General features: G+C 54.9%; 2 protein-coding genes across 3 annotated transcripts; one reads left to right on the forward strand and one right to left on the reverse strand.

Moving 5' to 3' along the window:
* The first annotated feature begins 2,741 nt into the window (after positions 1–2,741).
* Positions 2,742–8,247, forward strand: Rad9 (cell cycle checkpoint control protein Rad9). The gene is given in 10 exon segments (XM_037236549.1): positions 2,742–2,814; positions 4,153–4,261; positions 4,522–4,559; positions 4,561–4,725; positions 4,963–5,127; positions 5,377–5,533; positions 6,079–6,250; positions 6,592–6,727; positions 7,160–7,271; positions 8,014–8,247. Coding segments are annotated over 9 exon segments (1,212 nt in total). The 5' UTR covers positions 2,742–2,814; positions 4,153–4,227; the 3' UTR covers position 8,247.
* Positions 8,248–8,851: 604 nt separating this feature from the next.
* On the reverse strand, positions 8,852–17,552 carry Ube4A (Ubiquitination factor E4A). Of its 2 annotated transcripts, none has more exons than XM_037236737.1 (10): positions 17,285–17,552; positions 14,731–16,036; positions 14,168–14,414; positions 13,297–13,591; positions 12,817–13,017; positions 12,292–12,430; positions 11,695–11,949; positions 11,165–11,324; positions 10,570–10,774; positions 8,852–9,365 (listed from the first exon to the last, which is right to left on the reverse strand). In XM_037236737.1, exons 2-10 carry the CDS (start codon positions 16,033–16,035, stop codon positions 9,239–9,241), a joined length of 2,934 nt encoding a protein of 977 aa, XP_037092632.1. In that variant the 5' UTR covers position 16,036; positions 17,285–17,552; the 3' UTR covers positions 8,852–9,238. The 2 variants fall into 2 exon arrangements, with proteins under 2 accessions (XP_037092632.1, XP_037092633.1); XM_037236738.1 differs by having other exon boundaries at positions 17,448–17,544.
* Positions 17,553–18,277: the final 725 nt, after the last annotated feature.

Below are 18,277 nucleotides of genomic sequence, written 5' to 3' on the forward strand. Positions count from 1 at the left end.
AGGTTTTTTCTACAACAAATATACCTTGGCTGTTTTTTTGGACCTTAAAAATGCATATAATCTCACGTCTAAAGTTGCTTTGCTCACAAAAATGTTTAATATGGGTTTTAGAGGACGCCTTATGTATTTCGTTAGATCGTACCTTGATAACAGAACCTTCCAGGTGCGCAATGGAACATTATCGGATACGTTCGAACAGGAAAACGGCTTAGTCCAAGGAGGAGTTATATCCCCGATATTGTTTAACATCATGATTGATGACGTGTGTGGAAATGTCCCGAGTGAAGTGTCCCGAGCGCTGTACGCTGACGATTGCTCTCTATGGGTGCAGGGAAGGAGAATTTTTCATCTAGTTAATAAAATGCAGGGGGCGTTGAACCATGTGAGTGCATGGGCTGATCGGTGGGGTTTCCTTTTCTCACCTCACAAATGCAACGCAATTGTATTTCGAAGGTATATGAAGGCAAGAGAGATGACGAACATACCTAACTTACATATATATAACCAGCCGTTAACATACACCGACACCGTCAAGTTTTTGGGAGTGATGCTGGACTCTAGGCTGAACTTAAACACGATGATGCAGTACATTAAAACAAAAGCTGTCAAAAGGATATCAATATTAAAATGTTTATCTGGAAAAGGCTGTGGCGCAGATCGTTCTACACTATTGAGAATATACAAAGCCATGATAAGACCGATATTAGAGTACGCATGCCAAGTTTTTGATGGTCCCCGTAACAAGGCAGTGGAAATGATTGATGTTATTCAAAATGAATGCATTAGAATTGCTACTGGAGCCTTTAGAACTTCGCCCATTTTACCATTGATGGTTGAAGCAGACATACTTCCCTTGAGACTGAGGAGATGCGACTTGTCTCTCCGTTATTCCCTGAAGATACTAAGTCGAGAGGATCATCCATGCAGAAAACTTATGGCCAATGAGGCTGCGTTACATGAGGTAGAGACTGGATATATGAAAAGGATTTCTGGTTTCCCGCTATATGAGAGAATACTTGATATGTGCCATGAAACAGGATTCGATTTCCCAGAAGAGGTGACCTTAAAACGCAGCGTCGTTCCGCCATGGAGATTACGTAAATGTACGTTGATAAAGTTGACTAACAGGAGCAAGAGAACGCTAGATGAAGTGCAAATTCAATGTGAGTTTAATGATTTGAGAAGCAGGTATACAGAATACGAGTTCATATTTACCGATGGAGCAAAAAGTGCAGACGGAGTTGGATGTGCTTTTGTCCACGGTGAAAGACGTCAAAAATTTAAACTTCCTGAACTTTGTTCGATATTTATAGCTGAAGGATTCGCAGTATTACAGGCTCTGAATTATACACATACAAATCGCATCCTCAAATGTGTTATATGCACAGACTCCTTGTCCATTATAACAGCCCTGGGAAATCCGACTTCTGAAAACCCGATCGTGATCCATTTACTAGAGACGGTCAGTCAGCTTATTGAAATGGGCAGTATAATCATTGTCCTCTGGATCCCAAGCCATAGTAATATACGTGGAAACGAGACAGCGGATGCACAAGCAAAGATGGACTATAAGATTGAATGACGTGTGTAATTTTCAAATGGGTCCTAAATATTATTTTCCTAAAGTGCGTCGAAGTATTCGTGAATTATTCAACAAATATTGGACAGATTACAACCCTAGGACTAATTTAAAACGCATCAAAGAAGAGGTAGGAGACTGGGTCTCCTGTAAGCGAGCAGTCCGACGCGAAGAGATAGTGCTGTGCCGGCTTAGACTTGGGCATACTCGCTATACCCACGCATACATGATAGATAGAAACCTCCAACCTGAATGTGAACGATGTCAGTGTCCATTAACAGTGTATCACATTCTTCTTGAATGCCCCGTATATTTTCACGAAAGACGATCATTGGTAACACTATGTCAACGGTCCGGAACACAATTTTGTGTGAGGTCGCTGGTAGGAAATCAATTCCCGGACATCATTGATGGAGTGATGAAATATTTGCGACACTGCGACCTACTGAAACAATTGTGAAGTGCTGCCTTTGCGTGCGGGACAAGTGCAATTTTTGCTTTGCTGTCATTGATTGCTGCCATGTTGTTTATACTATATTGTAATTGTTTGAAATGAGTTGTTTATTCTATGTATAATTTAAGCTTGCGTGCATATCTGCGTACGATGTCTGACTGGATGCTTGAGAAATGTGAGAAGCAAGGAAGTGGTATAGGAATTATGTGTAGCAAATATGTGTATATGTGTGATACGTGGGTGTGTGCGTAAGCAGAGGAGATAACATGAATGAGGTTTGAACGAGCATGGTGAAGACAGATGAATGTGCGTGCATGCGTTAGAGTACACGGCATGGCAGATATGTGAAATTTCCATCTGGTAAATGCTTTGTTAAACGGCAATGTTGTGACTGCCGACTGACTGATGACTAACCTGCAACGTCTATCATGTGGGGAAGCTGCGGTTAAAAGAAAATGATAAAAAAGAGCCTGGCAAAAAAAACCGGACTTTTTGTTCTCTTGTTTTAGTTCACTAATCGGTTTATGTATCTGAACATTTAACACCGAGTTTTCTAGAAACTAACACAGTTTACTGCACCTCCTTGCTACACCACTATCCTGCACGAAAATTCCTGACCAGTGCGACACATTCCTTCTATCCTCTGTCAGCGCTTAGTTGCCACCTGTGCTACCAAACTTGCAAGACAACACTTCAACGATGGACGCCTGAGCCCAAGAGGCTATGCGCCCTTAACCAACAACAACAACAACGTTCGCAATTGGTCGCAAGGAAATGGAGGGTAGAAGGCTAACGCCGCTTAGATCTAGGGCACTGAGCACCGCGTTTTATGTGAACATTAATCGCATGTTCATGGGTACTTCAGCTGTATGTTAGTGTCAAGCGTGAGGAGAATACTCTGTTCACCCTTATATATTGGTATGACCTATATCCTCTAACGTCGTGATGGCCTATTTCAGAATGAATCGTCTTGCTGCCTTGTGAAGAATGATCCCATTCATTGCTCTAAATTGAAATATGAAAGAGCTCTGGTAATGCACAATGCCTTCATACTTTGCATCTTGCATACTGATAATTGTGTCATCAGGATGATCACAACTCATCTGTTAGAGAGTAACTACTCGACTCCACCAAAATCAGTTACAAAAGCTCATTTTTTTGTTTGTTTCTTGAATGCAGTATTCATTCCATATCTATTATGTGTGTGTGTGGAAAATTTACCATGTCAGAATTGTTAGGGCTGCCTTACTTAAGACCACATTTTAACTCTTTACAGATTGAGTTGGCCTGCAAAATGTTGATTTTTCCTGTGCTGTAGGTGTGGAGGAGAGAATGTTGTCACATTTCCCATCAACATCTGCCAGTTTCCATTTACTGGATGTTTGGTTGGAAAGACCACAATGGTTTGAATATTAAGCATAATAGCTATGAAGCCCATTTGTTGGTCCCTGAGCTCTGCACCAGCCAACACTTGTTAGATAAATGTGGATGTGTTGTATGTGGTCAATCCCCTGCAAGGCCCTTTTTCCCATTTCACACAGAGTGGAAAAGCTCTTCAAACCTTGGCAAGTCATTTTTGCATAATAATCATCATGTATGTGCAGTGGTGACTCTGCCATGGTGTGGAAAACATTATATTTCAAATATGTAAGTTCAAAAATTAGTTGATGTTCCTCATTATTGACTTAAAACATTTAAGTCACCCAAGCCAATATACAAACAACCAGCTCAGAAGAGTGCACACCAAGCTTTGCACTCAACATCAGGGCTACAAAGCTGATGTTAGGACTTCCAGCACCAATTCATTGTTCTGTTTTGATTGTCCTTTTTATGTCTTGGTTTTGAATTTTGTGTTAAGCACCATGGAACACAATTTTGCATTGCATATCTGACCTACCTGTGACATGCAGTGCACCTTGCAGATCTTATAGAGCTTCCTAGCTTATTTACTGCATGGATTGTGTATGTTGAATCCTGGATGGCCTTGCAAATGGAAAACTGAGTTGTTTGAAATGTATTCCAAATCCAGCATAAACAACTCACTCATCTTACAATGCAACCTGCTAACCACACAAACCTGATACATTACTCATAATGCAACCCACTTGTATATTTTCAGGCTCTACCTGACTAAGGTGCTGCCCTGTTCAGGAAGCTGTACATTATTTTTTTGTCTGTATATGCTGGGATTAAAATGCAGTGTGTCATACCTGGCTCCAACATAAAAGGTGAGCATTCCTTCTGTGTCCAAGATGTGATTGATTGTGAAATATATATACAGATATATCAGTTGTATATGATATGTCAGGGCCTACATCATCCACTGAATGACAGCATTGTTAAGATGTGAGAAGTTCACATTATTGTAACATGGCAAGGCTGACAGGTGGGTTTGGCTCCTTGCTGAGCTCTGCCATTTGCTGTGCCACCTCCGCCCCTGCCCTGGCCGCACCGTACGCCCGTGCTGAGCGAGGCGGCCGTGCCACAGTGCTGGGCCGGGCCGTGCACGCGCTGGCTCGGATCGGCTGACGAGCTGTACGTGGACCCGGACCCGGATGTCGTCTCGCTGCGCACCGTCAACTCGTCCCGCTCAGCCTACGCGTCGGTGGCGCTCCAGCGGCCGTTCTTCGCCCAGTACGCGGCGGGAGCGGCAGCAGGCCAGGAGGCCGTCAAGTGCAAGGTCGCGCTCAAGGTGAGGTGCTGCGTTGCGCCGACTGCAGGCGCCAGACGCGCCCACGGTCAGACGCTGCAGGGGTTCTGCATAAAATTGTTGATAGAAACTGGCTGCATGTGATCTTGGCCATCATAATACTGTTCTTTTTCAGTCACAATGCTACATCCCTCCACACGCTGTGCCGAGTTACCATACGGTTGCAGTGCTCTTGAGAGCCGAGTGGTCGTCATGTTGGCTTCTCTGTTCTCATCCCAGGCCTGCCTGTCCGCGTTCCGATCACTGGCGTCGCTGGAGAAGACAGTAGAGCGGTGTAAGATAACACTGGAAGAGAACAATTCCAGAATGGTCGTTTTTATGGAGTGCAAGCATAACATCAACAAAACATACCATATAGCATTCATCGAGTGTGAGACCTTGCAGGTATGTATTGGATGGGGTGGATCGTTGATGCTCGTGTTTTTACGCATGATTATACCTTTTTGTGAATTACCACTACGTCCACTGATGTGCTATTCATCACCACTACTCAAGCTGTTTGATGTGGCTTTATGATGGTTTTGCGATTTGTTTGTCACGGGACCCGTTTCCCCCTTCCCCGTCGGGCTGTTTTCCATCCCTCGGCATCGAGCCCCAGCCCGGCCGCTCCATGTGGTGCCGTCCGGCCGGCAGGCGGTGTACTCGCCGGGGGACGCGGCCAACCGTCTTTCGGCGGCGCCGCGGCTGCTGCAGGACGCGGCGGCCCACTTCCGCACCGGCCAGGAGGAGGTGACGCTCTCCGTCACGCCGCGCCAGCTCACCATCCGCAACTACACGGACGACGAGCCCGGTACGGGGGCCCGCCGGCGCCGAGCAGGGGCCGGGTCGCTGCTGGACAGGCTCTAGGGGCTGGCGTGGGAGGAGGGTGCGAGTGTGGAGGCCGGATGGGGTCAGTCGTGTGACCGTGGTACCGTGCTGAGGTGAGCGGTCGCCTGGCTCCAGCATTTTTGTGAGTCGTACTGTAAAACTTGTCAAATGTGCAACATGGAAAATGAAATCGTACCGCAGCGTGCAAGGTCAGACGCAGCTGCATGTTGCTCATTGTATTTTAGCGCCTAATCGCTAGCAGTCCAACAGTGGAATGTAGTCAGTTTCACTCTGCAGGTGTGCTTTGCATTCTTAAGTCCGCTATTTTAGCACACCCCGTGTCAACAACGGAACACATTATCGCGGTAACCCTGCTCTCCTGCACTCGTACCTGGCCTGATCTAGCCGCCAACCTGACACGTGTGCAGCGTCACGCGCGTCGCAGCCGCTGCTCGCCCTCTAGGCTGCCGTGACCCGGGCATCCAGATCCCAGACACAGAACCCTCCTGACGCTGCCGTGTGGGCCAGACCCGGCCAAGGCGATCCGGACGGTGCTGGCGCTCAGCCCGGCCGAGTTCGACGGCTACACGATTGGCGCCGACTGCGAGGTCACCTTCTGTCTGCGCGAGCTGCGAGCCGTGCTGCTCTTCACCGAGCCGCTGGCCGTGCCGCTGGCGCTCAGCTTCGACGGGCCCGGACGGTGAGCGCACCGCCCGCGCCGCTGCCGGCGGGCAGACTGAGACGAGCCTTCTTGGAGGCGGTGTCTGAGAACATTCGCTCCGCCCATCAGCCGTTTTGAGTGAAAATGTTCCGTGATAAGTGTATTCTGTGTGCAGGAGCTGATGCCCTAGCTGATGTGGGCCGTTGACTTGCATTGTAGCCGTGCGCTACGGACACGTTCGTGAAGTGGGTGCCCGGTCGAACATCGGACGGTTTACAGTCCGGCACGATTGATGTTGCCGTGATGCGGTGCTGCCGTCGGCCCTGTGCTGCATTCTGGGTCTCCGGCGTACCGATCAGTGTCGCATCCCACCTTTGCAGGCCAATCGTGTTCTGCGCCAGCGTGCCTCACTCGGTGGAGGCGCACTTTGTGCTGGCCACGCTGGCCGAGCGAGGCGACACTCAGGCGGGCTCGCAGTCGGCGGCCGCCCAACGTGCCCACACCTCCGCCCGCGGCGTGAGTCGAGCGGGGCGAAGGCAGATGGAGAGGAGCCCCTCCTTGGGGCATTGGTCAGGGACACGAGACCTCGTGGAAAACCGGGGCGGCGCAGGCTGGTCCTACCTAGCGTGCGGAACAGCCCATAGTTAGTCGAACGCCGATCGATCGTTAAGTGACTTGTGCGTGGGTACTGTCTGATATAAGGTAGAGGGTGGGGTCTGCACGCATGAGAAAACAAAAGGGAATGGATCGCTGCGTTGATGACGTCTGAAACCAGGTTGGGTGTGTACCGTGATCGCCATGTTAAGTGATGAACGCCGCAGTTGCTACGCTCTTGAAATGCATCGCCTTTCGTAAGGCATACGCAACGACCGACTTTGCTTGCGCTGTTAGCAGAGCTGCGTGGAGGCGTTGGCTTGGCCCAGCTCTGAAGGGGCCGGAACGTTTCAGGATCGCCTATCCACTGGCTCCGCGTACAACGGGACGGCGAACAGCACGGCGCGGTTCGACGCCTCCGCTCGGCCCGTCTCCCCCGGGCCGCCCGCTGACCCAGGACTGCCAGGTGAGGGCGGACGGAACGGCTGGACCCCTCTCCTAGGCACGGTGGGGGTGGGGAGGCCCCATTGTGAGAGCTGGGTTTCGTGGCTTAAAGGGCGTGCTCCACATTCCTATGGCGTTTGGAGCTGAAATTGGAGCCATCTGCAAGATCATAGGGTGTAGTTTACAGCCGTGCCCTTCCTCAGACCTTAAGTCCTCTAGTTTATGGGCTGCACGCCGGCGAAAGTGTGACGACTATTAAGGGAATTTAAAAGAAAGGTATTTCAGGGTCACCTTGGCATTCGTGACGTTATAGTAGCGGCATTCAAATCCTGCCATTCCATAGACCGTACAGCGACCGTGGCCAACAATATTATGGTCGAGTCGTTCATATATGGTGTTCGTGCGATGTTCATCGATATCCGTCCCATCACGATTTCCAAATATAACGGCCAACAATCAATGTTGTGCAAGGTACGATGTGCTCAAACATTGGCGTATAGAGGAGCACGTTTACTAAACAGGGATGTGGTGTTATCTAGAACAGCCTTTTCCACTTGAACGTATACCGATACTTACAACGGACTTTGTTTCATCATATCTGACACCTGCTTCAATATCCTCAATGTGTAGCATTCCCTTTAGATCTCTCAGCAGCTGTGAGGTGTTCAGTAGTATGCAGACGTGCGTTTGGTACGTCGCCACGTGTCTGTGGTTGGCCTGGTTGGCGGCAGCGCGGCCACCGTCTGACGCCCGGTCCCCGGCAGCGTGTGCTAGCACGCCGCTGGAGGAGGGCCCAGACGCCGCGCCGCCGCCGACAGACGGGCTGGACGCTGCGCCGCCAGCGGACGGGCCGGATGGCCTGGCAGACGCCGCGCCAGTCACGCCGCCCCGCAAGCGCGCCCGGTTCACCTTCCAGCGCTGCTTCAACGAGACGATAGATCCGCTGCGCGTGCCCGGCCACGGGCGGGTGCTGGCGCCCGACTCGGACGAGGAATGAGCGCGGGCCGGCCGGGCAGACACGGCCGGCGTCCGGCGGTGGGCGGCACGCGGGCTCGCTGATGCGTGGCCGGTGTCCGTCGGTGGGCGGCACGCGGGCTCGCTGATGCGTGGCCGGTGTCCGTCGGTGGGCGACACGTGGGCTCGTTGATGCGTGGCCGGCGTCCGGCGGTGGGCGGCAAGTGGGCTCGCTGATGCGTGGCCGGCGGTGGGCGGCACGTGGGTTCGCTGATGCGTGACCGGTGTCCGGCGGTGGGCGGCACGTGGGCTCGTTGATGCGTGGCCGGCGTCCGGCGGTGAGCGGCACGTGGGCTCGCTGATGCTTGGCTGGCCTCCGTCGGTGGGCGGCAAGTGGGCTCGCTGATGCGTGGCCGGCGGTGGGCGGCACGTGGGTTCGCTGATGCGTGGCCGGTGTCCGGCGGTGGGCGGCACGTGGGGGAGTGGACGTCGTGCACTTGGCCGCTGCCTGTATGCTGGACGGCAGGCCGTGCAGTGGAATTCGCGTGAACCATGCAATGCTGTGATATTGTCATCAGTACAAAAATTAGGAGTATGATGGGCGACGATTGGAGTTCACACAGTCCCGTGCATCTCATAGGCAGCGAATGTGCAAGAAGTTGCCATATTTATTGAAGCGGTGCTTCCGTGCGACAATTGTTGATTTTCGTGTTACCGCCTTCACTGTTCATCAATTGTTCATGACGACTACAACGTACTGACCAGTGGATAGGTCTATTTTCTTACGTGATGTGCTACTCTGCACAGTAATAAACGACGTAATAATAATAATATTGATAACGGTAACTCATTGCACGAACGCACGCCATCACGCGACACAAAAGACCGAATGCCCCGATTGCGCCAACACCACGAAGCCGGCAGTGCCCTCCCACTGCGGGCACGCGCCGATCACTGCTCACACGGCGGGCGGCCGGCTCTCCCGCCCGGAGATCCGCCGCCGCTCGGAGAGAGAGCCTGGGGCGCGGGACCCGGTCACCGCGGGGCCCGCTGCTGCCGGCGCCACGCGTCCAGCTCGGCCTTCAGTGCGGCGGCCGGTTCCACCATCTCCATGGTGAGCGGTTTGCGGTTGAACGGGTCCGACTGGTCACTCAGCAGGTGCCTGAGAGATGGACACAGCCGTATCATCGGGGTTGAACGGGTCCGACTGGTCACTCAGCACGTGCAAGATATATGCCCACAGCCCTATTACCGGAGTTCAGGTCTTGTGCCGGGTTCGGGCTTTGGGGCCATCAGAGTAACTGACCGCTTGGGTTAGAGCTCTGTCGTCAGTTGCGTTTAGGTGTCCGCCGCTGTGAAAACGGCATGGTAGACGAACAAGCTGACGGCCTTTGATGCTCATACTTTACAAAATAGCTCTAGCTGTAGCGCAAAAGCCTCTCACGTGTCTAAATCGTAAATACTAGCACAAGTAGCAAGCGCTGAAAGGTCGCCTGCTAACATGTGTCGCATGGCAGTGCCAGCATGATGACTGGGGGCACATAGGGAGCAGTCGGATAAGCATCTACGGGAGAGCAAATGTTTAAGTCAAAGCTGTCGCTGGCCGGTCCAAACATGGCGCCCACGCGATACTTGGGACTACCTAGCAAACAAAAGAATTGCATGGCGCGGCGTGCATTTGCCACCGGGCGTACAAGGCGACGCACAGGGCGACAGCGAGCACACTGCGGACAGGTGGGGCGGTGGGGCGGCCGACCGGCGTCCGGCGCCCCCGGAGCCCCCGGGGTGGTGACAGCTGTGGGTGGGGCGGTGGAGCGGCCGACCGGCGTCCGGCGCCCCCGGAGTCCCCAGGGTGGTGACAGCTGTGGGTGGGGCGGTGGAGCGGCCGACCGGCGTCCGGCGCCCCCGAAGTCCCCGGGGTGGTGACAGCTGTGGGTGGGGCGGTGGAGCGGCCGACCGGCGTCCGGCGCCCCCGGAGTCCCCGGGGTGGTGACAGCTGTGGGTGGGGCGGTGGAGCGGCCGACCGGCGTCCAGCGCCCCCGGAGTCCCCAGGGTGGTGACAGCTGTGGGTGGGGCGGTGGAGCGGCCGACCGGCGTCCGGCGCTCCCGGAGTCCCCAGGGTGGTGACAGCTGTGGGTGGGGCGGTGGAGCGGCCGACCGGCGTCCGGCGCCCCCGGAGTCCCCGGGGTGGTGACAGCTGTGGGTGGGGCGGTGGAGTGGACAACCGGCGTCCGGCACCCCCGGAGTCCCCGGGGTGGTGACAGCTGTGGGTGGGGCGGTGGAGCGGACAACCGGCGTCCGGCGCTCCCGGAGTCCCCAGGGTGGTGACAGCTGTGTGCGGCGGGCGGCACCGCCTCGTGCCTCACCTGGCGATGGTGGAGCGGTCGCAGACAATGCCCGAGGTGGGCAGCAGCACCGGGTCCGTCATCAGGGTCGACATGATCGGGTCGAGGAAGTGGTCGGGCGCCTGGGCGGCCAGGTCGTCCTCAGCCTGGAGGGCGGCGCCCGAGCCGGCCACGTGCGCCGCTACCGCTTCGACAGCCGGGATCAGCTGACCCTGGCCGATACGGGCTGGCGGCGGCCGGCGGGGGGTCAGAACCCGACTCAGCGGCCAGACACGGCAACCACGTCAGGGCTCATGTCGACGGCGTCACAGGCGCTGCCACGTCAGGAGAACTACGGTGTCACAGGTGCCATCAGGACAAGTGCCGGGACAGGTCAAGTGTGGCAAACGTCATGTCCGGACGTACCCGCCGCCATCACGTCCGTGTCGCCACCAACAGCGCCTGGTCCGTCCCTCTACACGTACGGAACGGTCGGTCACGCGTCGCGCACGTCATAACAAACAGCGGCACACGAGCGCTCCCGTCACGTCCCATCGGACCGCAGCTGTCCAGAGTCGCGTCGGGTGTCGGAAGCTGCGCGGTGCAGGCCGGCCCCGCCGCGCCGCCGGCCACTCACCGAGCACTTGAATCGCGTCGGTGAAGAGCCGCGGCGAGTAGGAGCGCTCGTCGGCGGCCACGGCGGCGCAGAAGCGCTCGCAGTCGAGCTGCGTGTAGATGCGGCAGATGTCGGTCACCACCTCGCCCGGCCGGAAGTCGTAGTCGTCCGAGTCGCGCACCTGACCGGCACGGGCGCGCGTCAGGCGGGTCCGACCGCGCGAGCCGGCGGCGCGCGGCCCGAGGCGCGCGAGGAGGACAGCCAACCGCGTACGCCAGCAGTAGGCCGTCATACGCCGACCACCAGCCGGTTCTGGCATTCAGGACGGCACCGGCGGCTGTTGCGCGCAAACTAGTCGCAGCTGAGATCAGAATCCGATCCATGCAAGGCGCAGACGAGCAAATGCGACGGAGACGGGCGGAGCTAACGCTAATGTTAGCGGCAGAGTCGCAGCTTGGCCAGACGCCAGCAGCGGGTAACGCATCCTCCGAGCTCGAGTTGTCACACCCCGCACAGCGCCACCACGCGTCCGCCGGCGGCGCGCTGCCAACCTTGAGCTCGCGTCGCTTGGGTCCGACCAGCTGAAGCAGGAAGTAGTTGAGCATGGCCACGACGCGGTCGATGATGGACGGCTGCAGGAAGATGGAACGAATGCCAGAGGTGAGCATCTGCAGCGCGCTGATGGTCTCCCGACCCATGATGTTGTGGAAGCGCGCCAACATGCCCATGTGCCGGAAGTTGGCCTCCTGCTGGTGCCGCTGCGGCGCCGGCAGCTGCTGGTACTCCTCCGTCTGGCGGTGCTGCACCTGGCGACAGCAGAATCCCGCTAGCGTGGCCGCAAGACACGGCGGCGAGCGGTCTGCGAGCGAGACAGCACCGGACGCCGGCCGAACGTCGCGTACGGCACGCGGCCCCAAGTCGGGCCGGCTACGAGGACCACGGCCTTTGCAGTTGACACGATTGGGACCCAAGCACCGAAATCGACACCCAAGCAGTTGACACGATACATGTTACACGAGTCGGATTTTCAATATTTAATGACGTCCAAGAAGGTAAGATGGCAGTGAGAACCTCTGAGAACCTCTAAGAACCTCTGACCTAGTCGGTGACTGCCAGTCCATCTGACGGCCCCGACGTGGCCAACTGACCTGGTCCCTCAGCTGGATCATGTAGCTGAGGGCCTCGTCCAGCAGGAAGACGGCGTCGTTCATCAGCAGGTTGATGAAGCGCAGAAAGATGGGCGGCGTAGCCGACTCCATGTCGCGCTCAGCCTGCTCCGACAGCGAGCTGGAAGGACAGCAGCCCGGCCGTCAGAACACGCGCCGCAGCGTCACTGGTGGCACTCAGCAGCGAGAAACGTCGCATCGCCGCTCATCACTGAAAAGGAAATGAGGACGAACAGCGCCGCAGCCCGCCCATCAGTAACGGAAACCTGCCTGTCAGACTGGCGCATCATCCATCAGGCTAGGCGAAGATGAGTGGCATGATCAAAACTCCGAACATAAAAGACATTCAACAAGACGACGTATTAAGCCCCGCAGCTCAAATGCATACAACGTACATACTTGATTTCAGCTCAGTATTACGCTATCTGGCCATGAATGACGAACAGCATGCTTAGGACGCCAACTGCGCGCACACAAGAGTGGCCGCGGCTGGTCGGAGATACTCACGAGAACATCTGGCGGTGCCGGTCGACGCTCCACAGGTACTTCATGATGACGTACATGGGCCGGCGGTAGTTGAACTTCTCCTCAAACTGCACGCTCTGGCCGGTCATCTCGATGCTGACGAACACGTGCAGCAGCGCCGGCACCACCTGGTCGGCCAGCTCGTGCGCGAGGAACAACTGCTGACGCTGGTAGCCGGAGCTCCTGAGAGCAGGCGGCGACGGCGTGACCGGCGCACGCACACCAGCTTCGACCCTCAGATGGCTCCGATCGATCCAGATCTCACCCGCCCAAACATCAACACTGACCCTACCCTCCCCATCACCACGCACAGCAACTCAATCGCCAATTCAGAACGCCTGTCGTCGCCTGTCGAAATACTCGCACCGGCGAGTATCGAGCGGAGCTCCACCGGCGACAGACCGCTGGTTCCGCCTGGGCGCCGCAGTCGCGGAGCCGCGCGGCGGGCATCGAGACACTCACACGAGACCGTGGTCGTCGTTGAAGTCGGGCAGCAGCACCTCGAGGCAGGCGGCCAGGTGGGCGCGCAGGTGCGGGTTACGCATGCGCTCGGTGGAGCCCATGAAGACCAGGATGAAGGAGAACATGTGACCGCAGGCGTCCGGCGCCACGGTCCACTGCTCGGGGGAGAAGCGGCCGACGGCCAGCAGGTGCGACGTCAGGTTGTCCACCAGCAGCTCGGGGATGCAGGAGAGGCTGACGTGGACTGGGGACGGGAGCGGGAAGGTGAGGCCGCGTCGTCGCCGCAGCGCACCGTCTGAGGACACGGCGGCGCACACGTCAGGCCGCAGCTACCACCACCGGCGCCAAGGGCTCAACCATATGCCACGTGCAGAGGACCAATTCACCAACTAGTTGCTTTTGGTTTTTTGTTGTTGGTTTTTGGTATTTACCTTTTGCACTCGGGTAAGAATAAGTCACGAATGGTTCCTTTCAAAATTCGTACAGCACTTTAGTAGCTCATGATCGTGGCTCACCATATCTTTGAAGGCATTTCTAAGTTGACAACACTCTGGCACACGACCGATTCATATAACCAAAAAATGACTGGGGGTAGTAGTGGTCAAAATTACGCCATCCAGTAGCGGCGATGAATTAACATGGGCAAATACAGATATTGGCACACAATACATCTTAACATCGCGCCTCCCTCGCGGCAAGGACACTGAAGACTGCCTGACCAGTGCGAAATCGCTCCCGGCTCCCACAAACAGGGCTCGTATGATAACGCCGTTGGATGCTGATAAGACGAGCTGCGCCCGCCGGGTGGGCCTGGACCCAGCCAGGACAGGCGGGCGCGCGGCGGGCGGCGGGTGGCCGAGGCGCGCCGTACCGTCGGCCGGCCGAGCCGCCTGCTGCGTCAGCCAGACGGCGGTGGCCGTGAGGAAAAGCGACGCGTGCTCGGTGCGCGCCGGCTCGGTCAGCGCCGCCTTGAGCGACAGGTAGCGCTGCATGAGAGCTTCGAAGCGCGTCTTGATGCCTTCCATCGACTCGGAGTCGGCGCCGGCCGCCTGCGTCAGCGCGTCCCGGTACACGCGCTGCATCCGGCCCAGCTCGCCGTTCAGTTTCGACAACTTGTCCTGCAGCAGAGCCACGCCCAGGGGCTCGGATGCAGGCACAACACACGGGGCCAGATTATACAGGAGTGCGCCTTTCATCACACATGTCACCGCAATGGCGGAAATCACCGATGCGAGAACACAGCTGATCGGCTATGACGCATATGGATAGGTCATGCCCAAAACGTAAGAAGTACATTGTGAACACAGCTTAGTGTACCGTGCAAATATCACGGACGCTATAATCCAGCACGCAGACAGAGTCGGCCAAAGAGCAGCGACGTCCCGCGAAAGCGGCTGGGCCCCCGTGCTGCCGACCAGCGGCAACTCAGCTCACCTGCAGCACCTTAAGGCCCAGCTGCAGCGCCTTGTGGCACAGGTAGAAACACTCGGTGCGGAAGTTGAACTTGCCGGGCGTCGGCGGCGGCGGTGCGTCCTCGCCGCGCGGCACCAGGAACGTCTCCTGGTCGAGGCCGGTCAAGTGCTGCCAGCGCGCCAGCTGCTCGTCGGCCGACTCGGGCAGCGGCGCCACGCAGTAGGTGGGGTCGATCTCGAGCAGCTTGGGACTGTCGAGGTCGCGGCAGAAGGGCAGCGCCAGTCGCAGCAGCACCGAGCCCAGGTTGAGCATGAAGCCGTCGGGCGCCGTGTCGACCGCCGCCGCCCCGTCCATGTCCGTGTTCCAGATCTTGGTGCGGCCGCTATTGGCGCGCAGGCAGGCGGCGATCCAGCCGAGCAGCAGCTGGCGCGCCCGGCCGCCGCAGCGCAGCGTGTTCTCGAACACCTTGTGCACGGCGTCGGCGATGAAGCTCTCCGACGTCCAGATGTTGCTGTTTATCACGTCGACGCTCTGCTGCGTCAGCGTCACCGGCTGGTCGAAGAACTCGCAGGCGCCGCTCACCGTGTTGAGCGACGACGGCCAGAGCAAAGACCCCAGCGGCACGCGACTGTAGAAGACGCCCTTCAGTGAGGCCGGCACCTCACTCAGCGCCACCAGCGTCTCGGCCAGCGGCGGCATCGTCGACATGAACGTGGCCAGGCTGTACAGGAACCGATCCATGTTCAGCAGTGACCCTTTGGTCTCGCCCACTGAACGCTGAATGTACTTGAACACCTCCTGGAATATCTCGAAGACAGGCGCCTCCTCCTCCACCAGCTTGGTGACGACCGCTCGCAGCATGTCGTCGAACCAGCCGTCAATGGCCAGGTGGGTGCGCATGGAGTCCAGGAACCGGCGCCGGCTCTCCATGTTGAAGATCTCCGGCTGCTGCAGCACCGTGGACGAGTTCTGCACAATCAGCTCCAGCATGGTGGTGCGCTGCTCGGCCGGTAGCCGGTCGGTCTCGTCGGCCACGCGCCTGTAGCATGAGACCAGGTACGTCCAGGCGTCCTCGTCGTCCGGCCGGTCGGGCAGCATGAGCCGCTCGAATACGGCCTCCTGCAGGGTGGAGAGGTCGAGCGGGCCCCCGCCCGCCGCCAACTCCGGCAGAAGCACACAGCCAGCCGGCGGCGGCTGGCGGCCGGTTATGCCGAACAGCCGCTCCAGCAGTGCCGCCGTACTGTCCGACGCCGCGCTGCCCGACGGAGACTTGGGCAGCAAGCTGTCGGCGGCTGGGCCAGGTGACCGCTGCTTGGGGTCTGACATCCTGTTGGCACAGCATGAAATGCCAGTCACCACAACAGCTTGTCTCTCAGTACTTTGGGTCTGACATCCTGCTGGCACAGCATGAAATGCCAGTCACCAAAACAGCTTGTCTCTCAGTCACCAACATGCAGAGGGGTTGAAACAGCACACACAGGCTTGATGAACAAAGCAGAGGAATCTGGTGTTGATGCTAGATGTCATCTTTGCAAATGGGTGGACACGATTACACTGACTGTGCATAGCTGGCTAAGAGGACCCAGGTCTGGCCAACTGGCTTCTAGCACCATACATTGCTGTTGACAATTCAATTTTGACATGATTGGGTCTGCTGTAATACATTTTCCTCTATGGCTTCTATGAGGAAAAAATGTGGCTCCTAACAGCAGTTCTGGCATCAACTGAATATCCCAATCAGATTTTGCAAGTCATTCAAAACAATTTGGACAGCTGTGGTATGATAACAAGATATACAGTGGGTACACAAATTTATACAGACATAAAAAACAAACAAATGCACCTCACCAATTTTCACTGGCACAAGATTTTCATGCATCTCATGTATGAACAAATGATGCTGGATGCGATTGCCATTTCTCAGCTTGAGTTTTTCTCCAAGGGAATTCAAACATACCCACCATTCAAAATACTGTGAATGGCCATATAACATTTGGATGAAATCAGCTAGTTCTAAAAGATGCCAACTCATATTTATGGAAATATGGACCTGCAAATATGATGAATAGCTTTATTTAATATGTGGCTGCAATATCTGACCTGCATGTCTTTCATTCACTTTTCACAGGTGCATTGGAAGTTCTCCAAAGTTGAAATTGAAATAGTTTTGGTCTTTCCCCACTCAAGACCCATGGGGCAAGAATAAATTTTCTAAAACCTTGAGGGTTATATCTTGCGCTAAGTCATATAAAACAAGCCTTTGTTTCATAAACAAACACAAGAAACTTTATGAATTGTGCTGTGCATTTTAAGCTTAAACTCATAGTGTTGCCATACTGCTAAACCAACTCATTTTGAGATGCTAGCAGTACAGTATATTGGTCCCCCACTTATAAAATCATAACATTTAAGCACATTATGGGTTAAACATGACCAGCTGGTGATGAATTTCAAATTAGTCTGATTAAACTTGAATGTCAGCTGCATATGTCACTGAGTACCTAGCAAGTTTCTGACACTTTTAAGACTTCAAATTATGTCTGACAAGTGTACAAAAAAGTGGAAATTTGCCTGCCTCGATGTAGAGATCTCGGGATTCACTTGGAGCTGCGTCCGTTGCACAGCAAACGCTGTTATATCACCACATATAGCGTTTTAAATTCGCACAAGCGGAATGCTTCGATCAATATTATTCACTCCGCACTCAGGCCCTTCCTGAAAGAGTTCCGGAGCAATACCTTCCCTAGCAGCCCAGGATATGCTACTGCAGCTTCTGCGGCCCAGTCCCAAAGCCCCAACACAAAACCTGCATTTCGGCACCAAGAGCGCCAGAGTGCGCAAGTCACTGTCGGCGCTGACAGTGCTGCCATATAGAAAGTGGAATGAACAAATGGCTATTGCGATTATGAGATGAGGCAGCATTGATATCCGTATTAAAAAACGAAGCACGCGTCTCTCCAATCTCCTCTTTACTCTGCGAGGAATGACTATACTGTCTCATCTGTGTGCATGATGTTCCTCGCAAATGCAGTTAACAGCCATGTAATTGCAATTATTAGCACGAGCTGCCTTGAAGTGCCATGTAATCTACGGCATTTTCGAGACATTAGGAATTTATATCCATTTCCTCTAAAATCATATCAGCATTCACAATTATATTCGGGTTTCAAATTAACAGTCCAGAGGGCTTTCATCTAGAAATCGATGAAAATGCAGGAGGAAATGGATGTTTGATGGATGAGGCGTGCATACTATGAGCTATTTTGCTGATAAGAAACGTAATAGGTTTGCACCAAATACCTGAAATTTGAAATACACTTACATGTAGGTTTACAGTCTGCAGTCTGTATTATGGGACCAAAATGCTTCGTTGCAATGCGAACATCTTTCTTCTCAGGAAGAGTCGACATTGGTCCACACAATAGCAAAACTTATCAAAATTTTGATCGTAGCGTCACTGGCTAAAAGTAGGTGGCTTGAAACAGGTTTCTTGAACACATTTTCTTTGCATTTTTGACGCTCTTGTGACTTTTGTGAAGCATAGTGATCATAAACATATTTTTTTGTT

The sequence above is a fragment of the Pollicipes pollicipes genome, unplaced genomic scaffold (assembly GCF_011947565.3).
Source record: "Pollicipes pollicipes isolate AB1234 unplaced genomic scaffold, Ppol_2.1 Scaffold_7261;HRSCAF=8764_pilon_pilon_pilon, whole genome shotgun sequence".
Classification (NCBI taxonomy): domain Eukaryota; kingdom Metazoa; phylum Arthropoda; class Thecostraca; order Pollicipedomorpha; family Pollicipedidae; genus Pollicipes; species Pollicipes pollicipes.

Coding starts and splice junctions, on each gene's coding strand:
- Ube4A (XM_037236737.1), bottom strand. CDS start 16,035: ATGTCAGACCCCAAGCAGCGGTCACCTGGCCCAGCCGCCGACAGCTTG. Junction 12,431..12,816: donor CGGCACCGCCAGATGTTCTC/GTGAGTATCTCC, acceptor CTGTCCTTCCAG/CTCGCTGTCGGAGCAGGCTG. Junction 10,775..11,164: donor CGACGCGATTCAAGTGCTCG/GTGAGTGGCCGG, acceptor GGCCGCCGCCAG/CCCGTATCGGCCAGGGTCAG.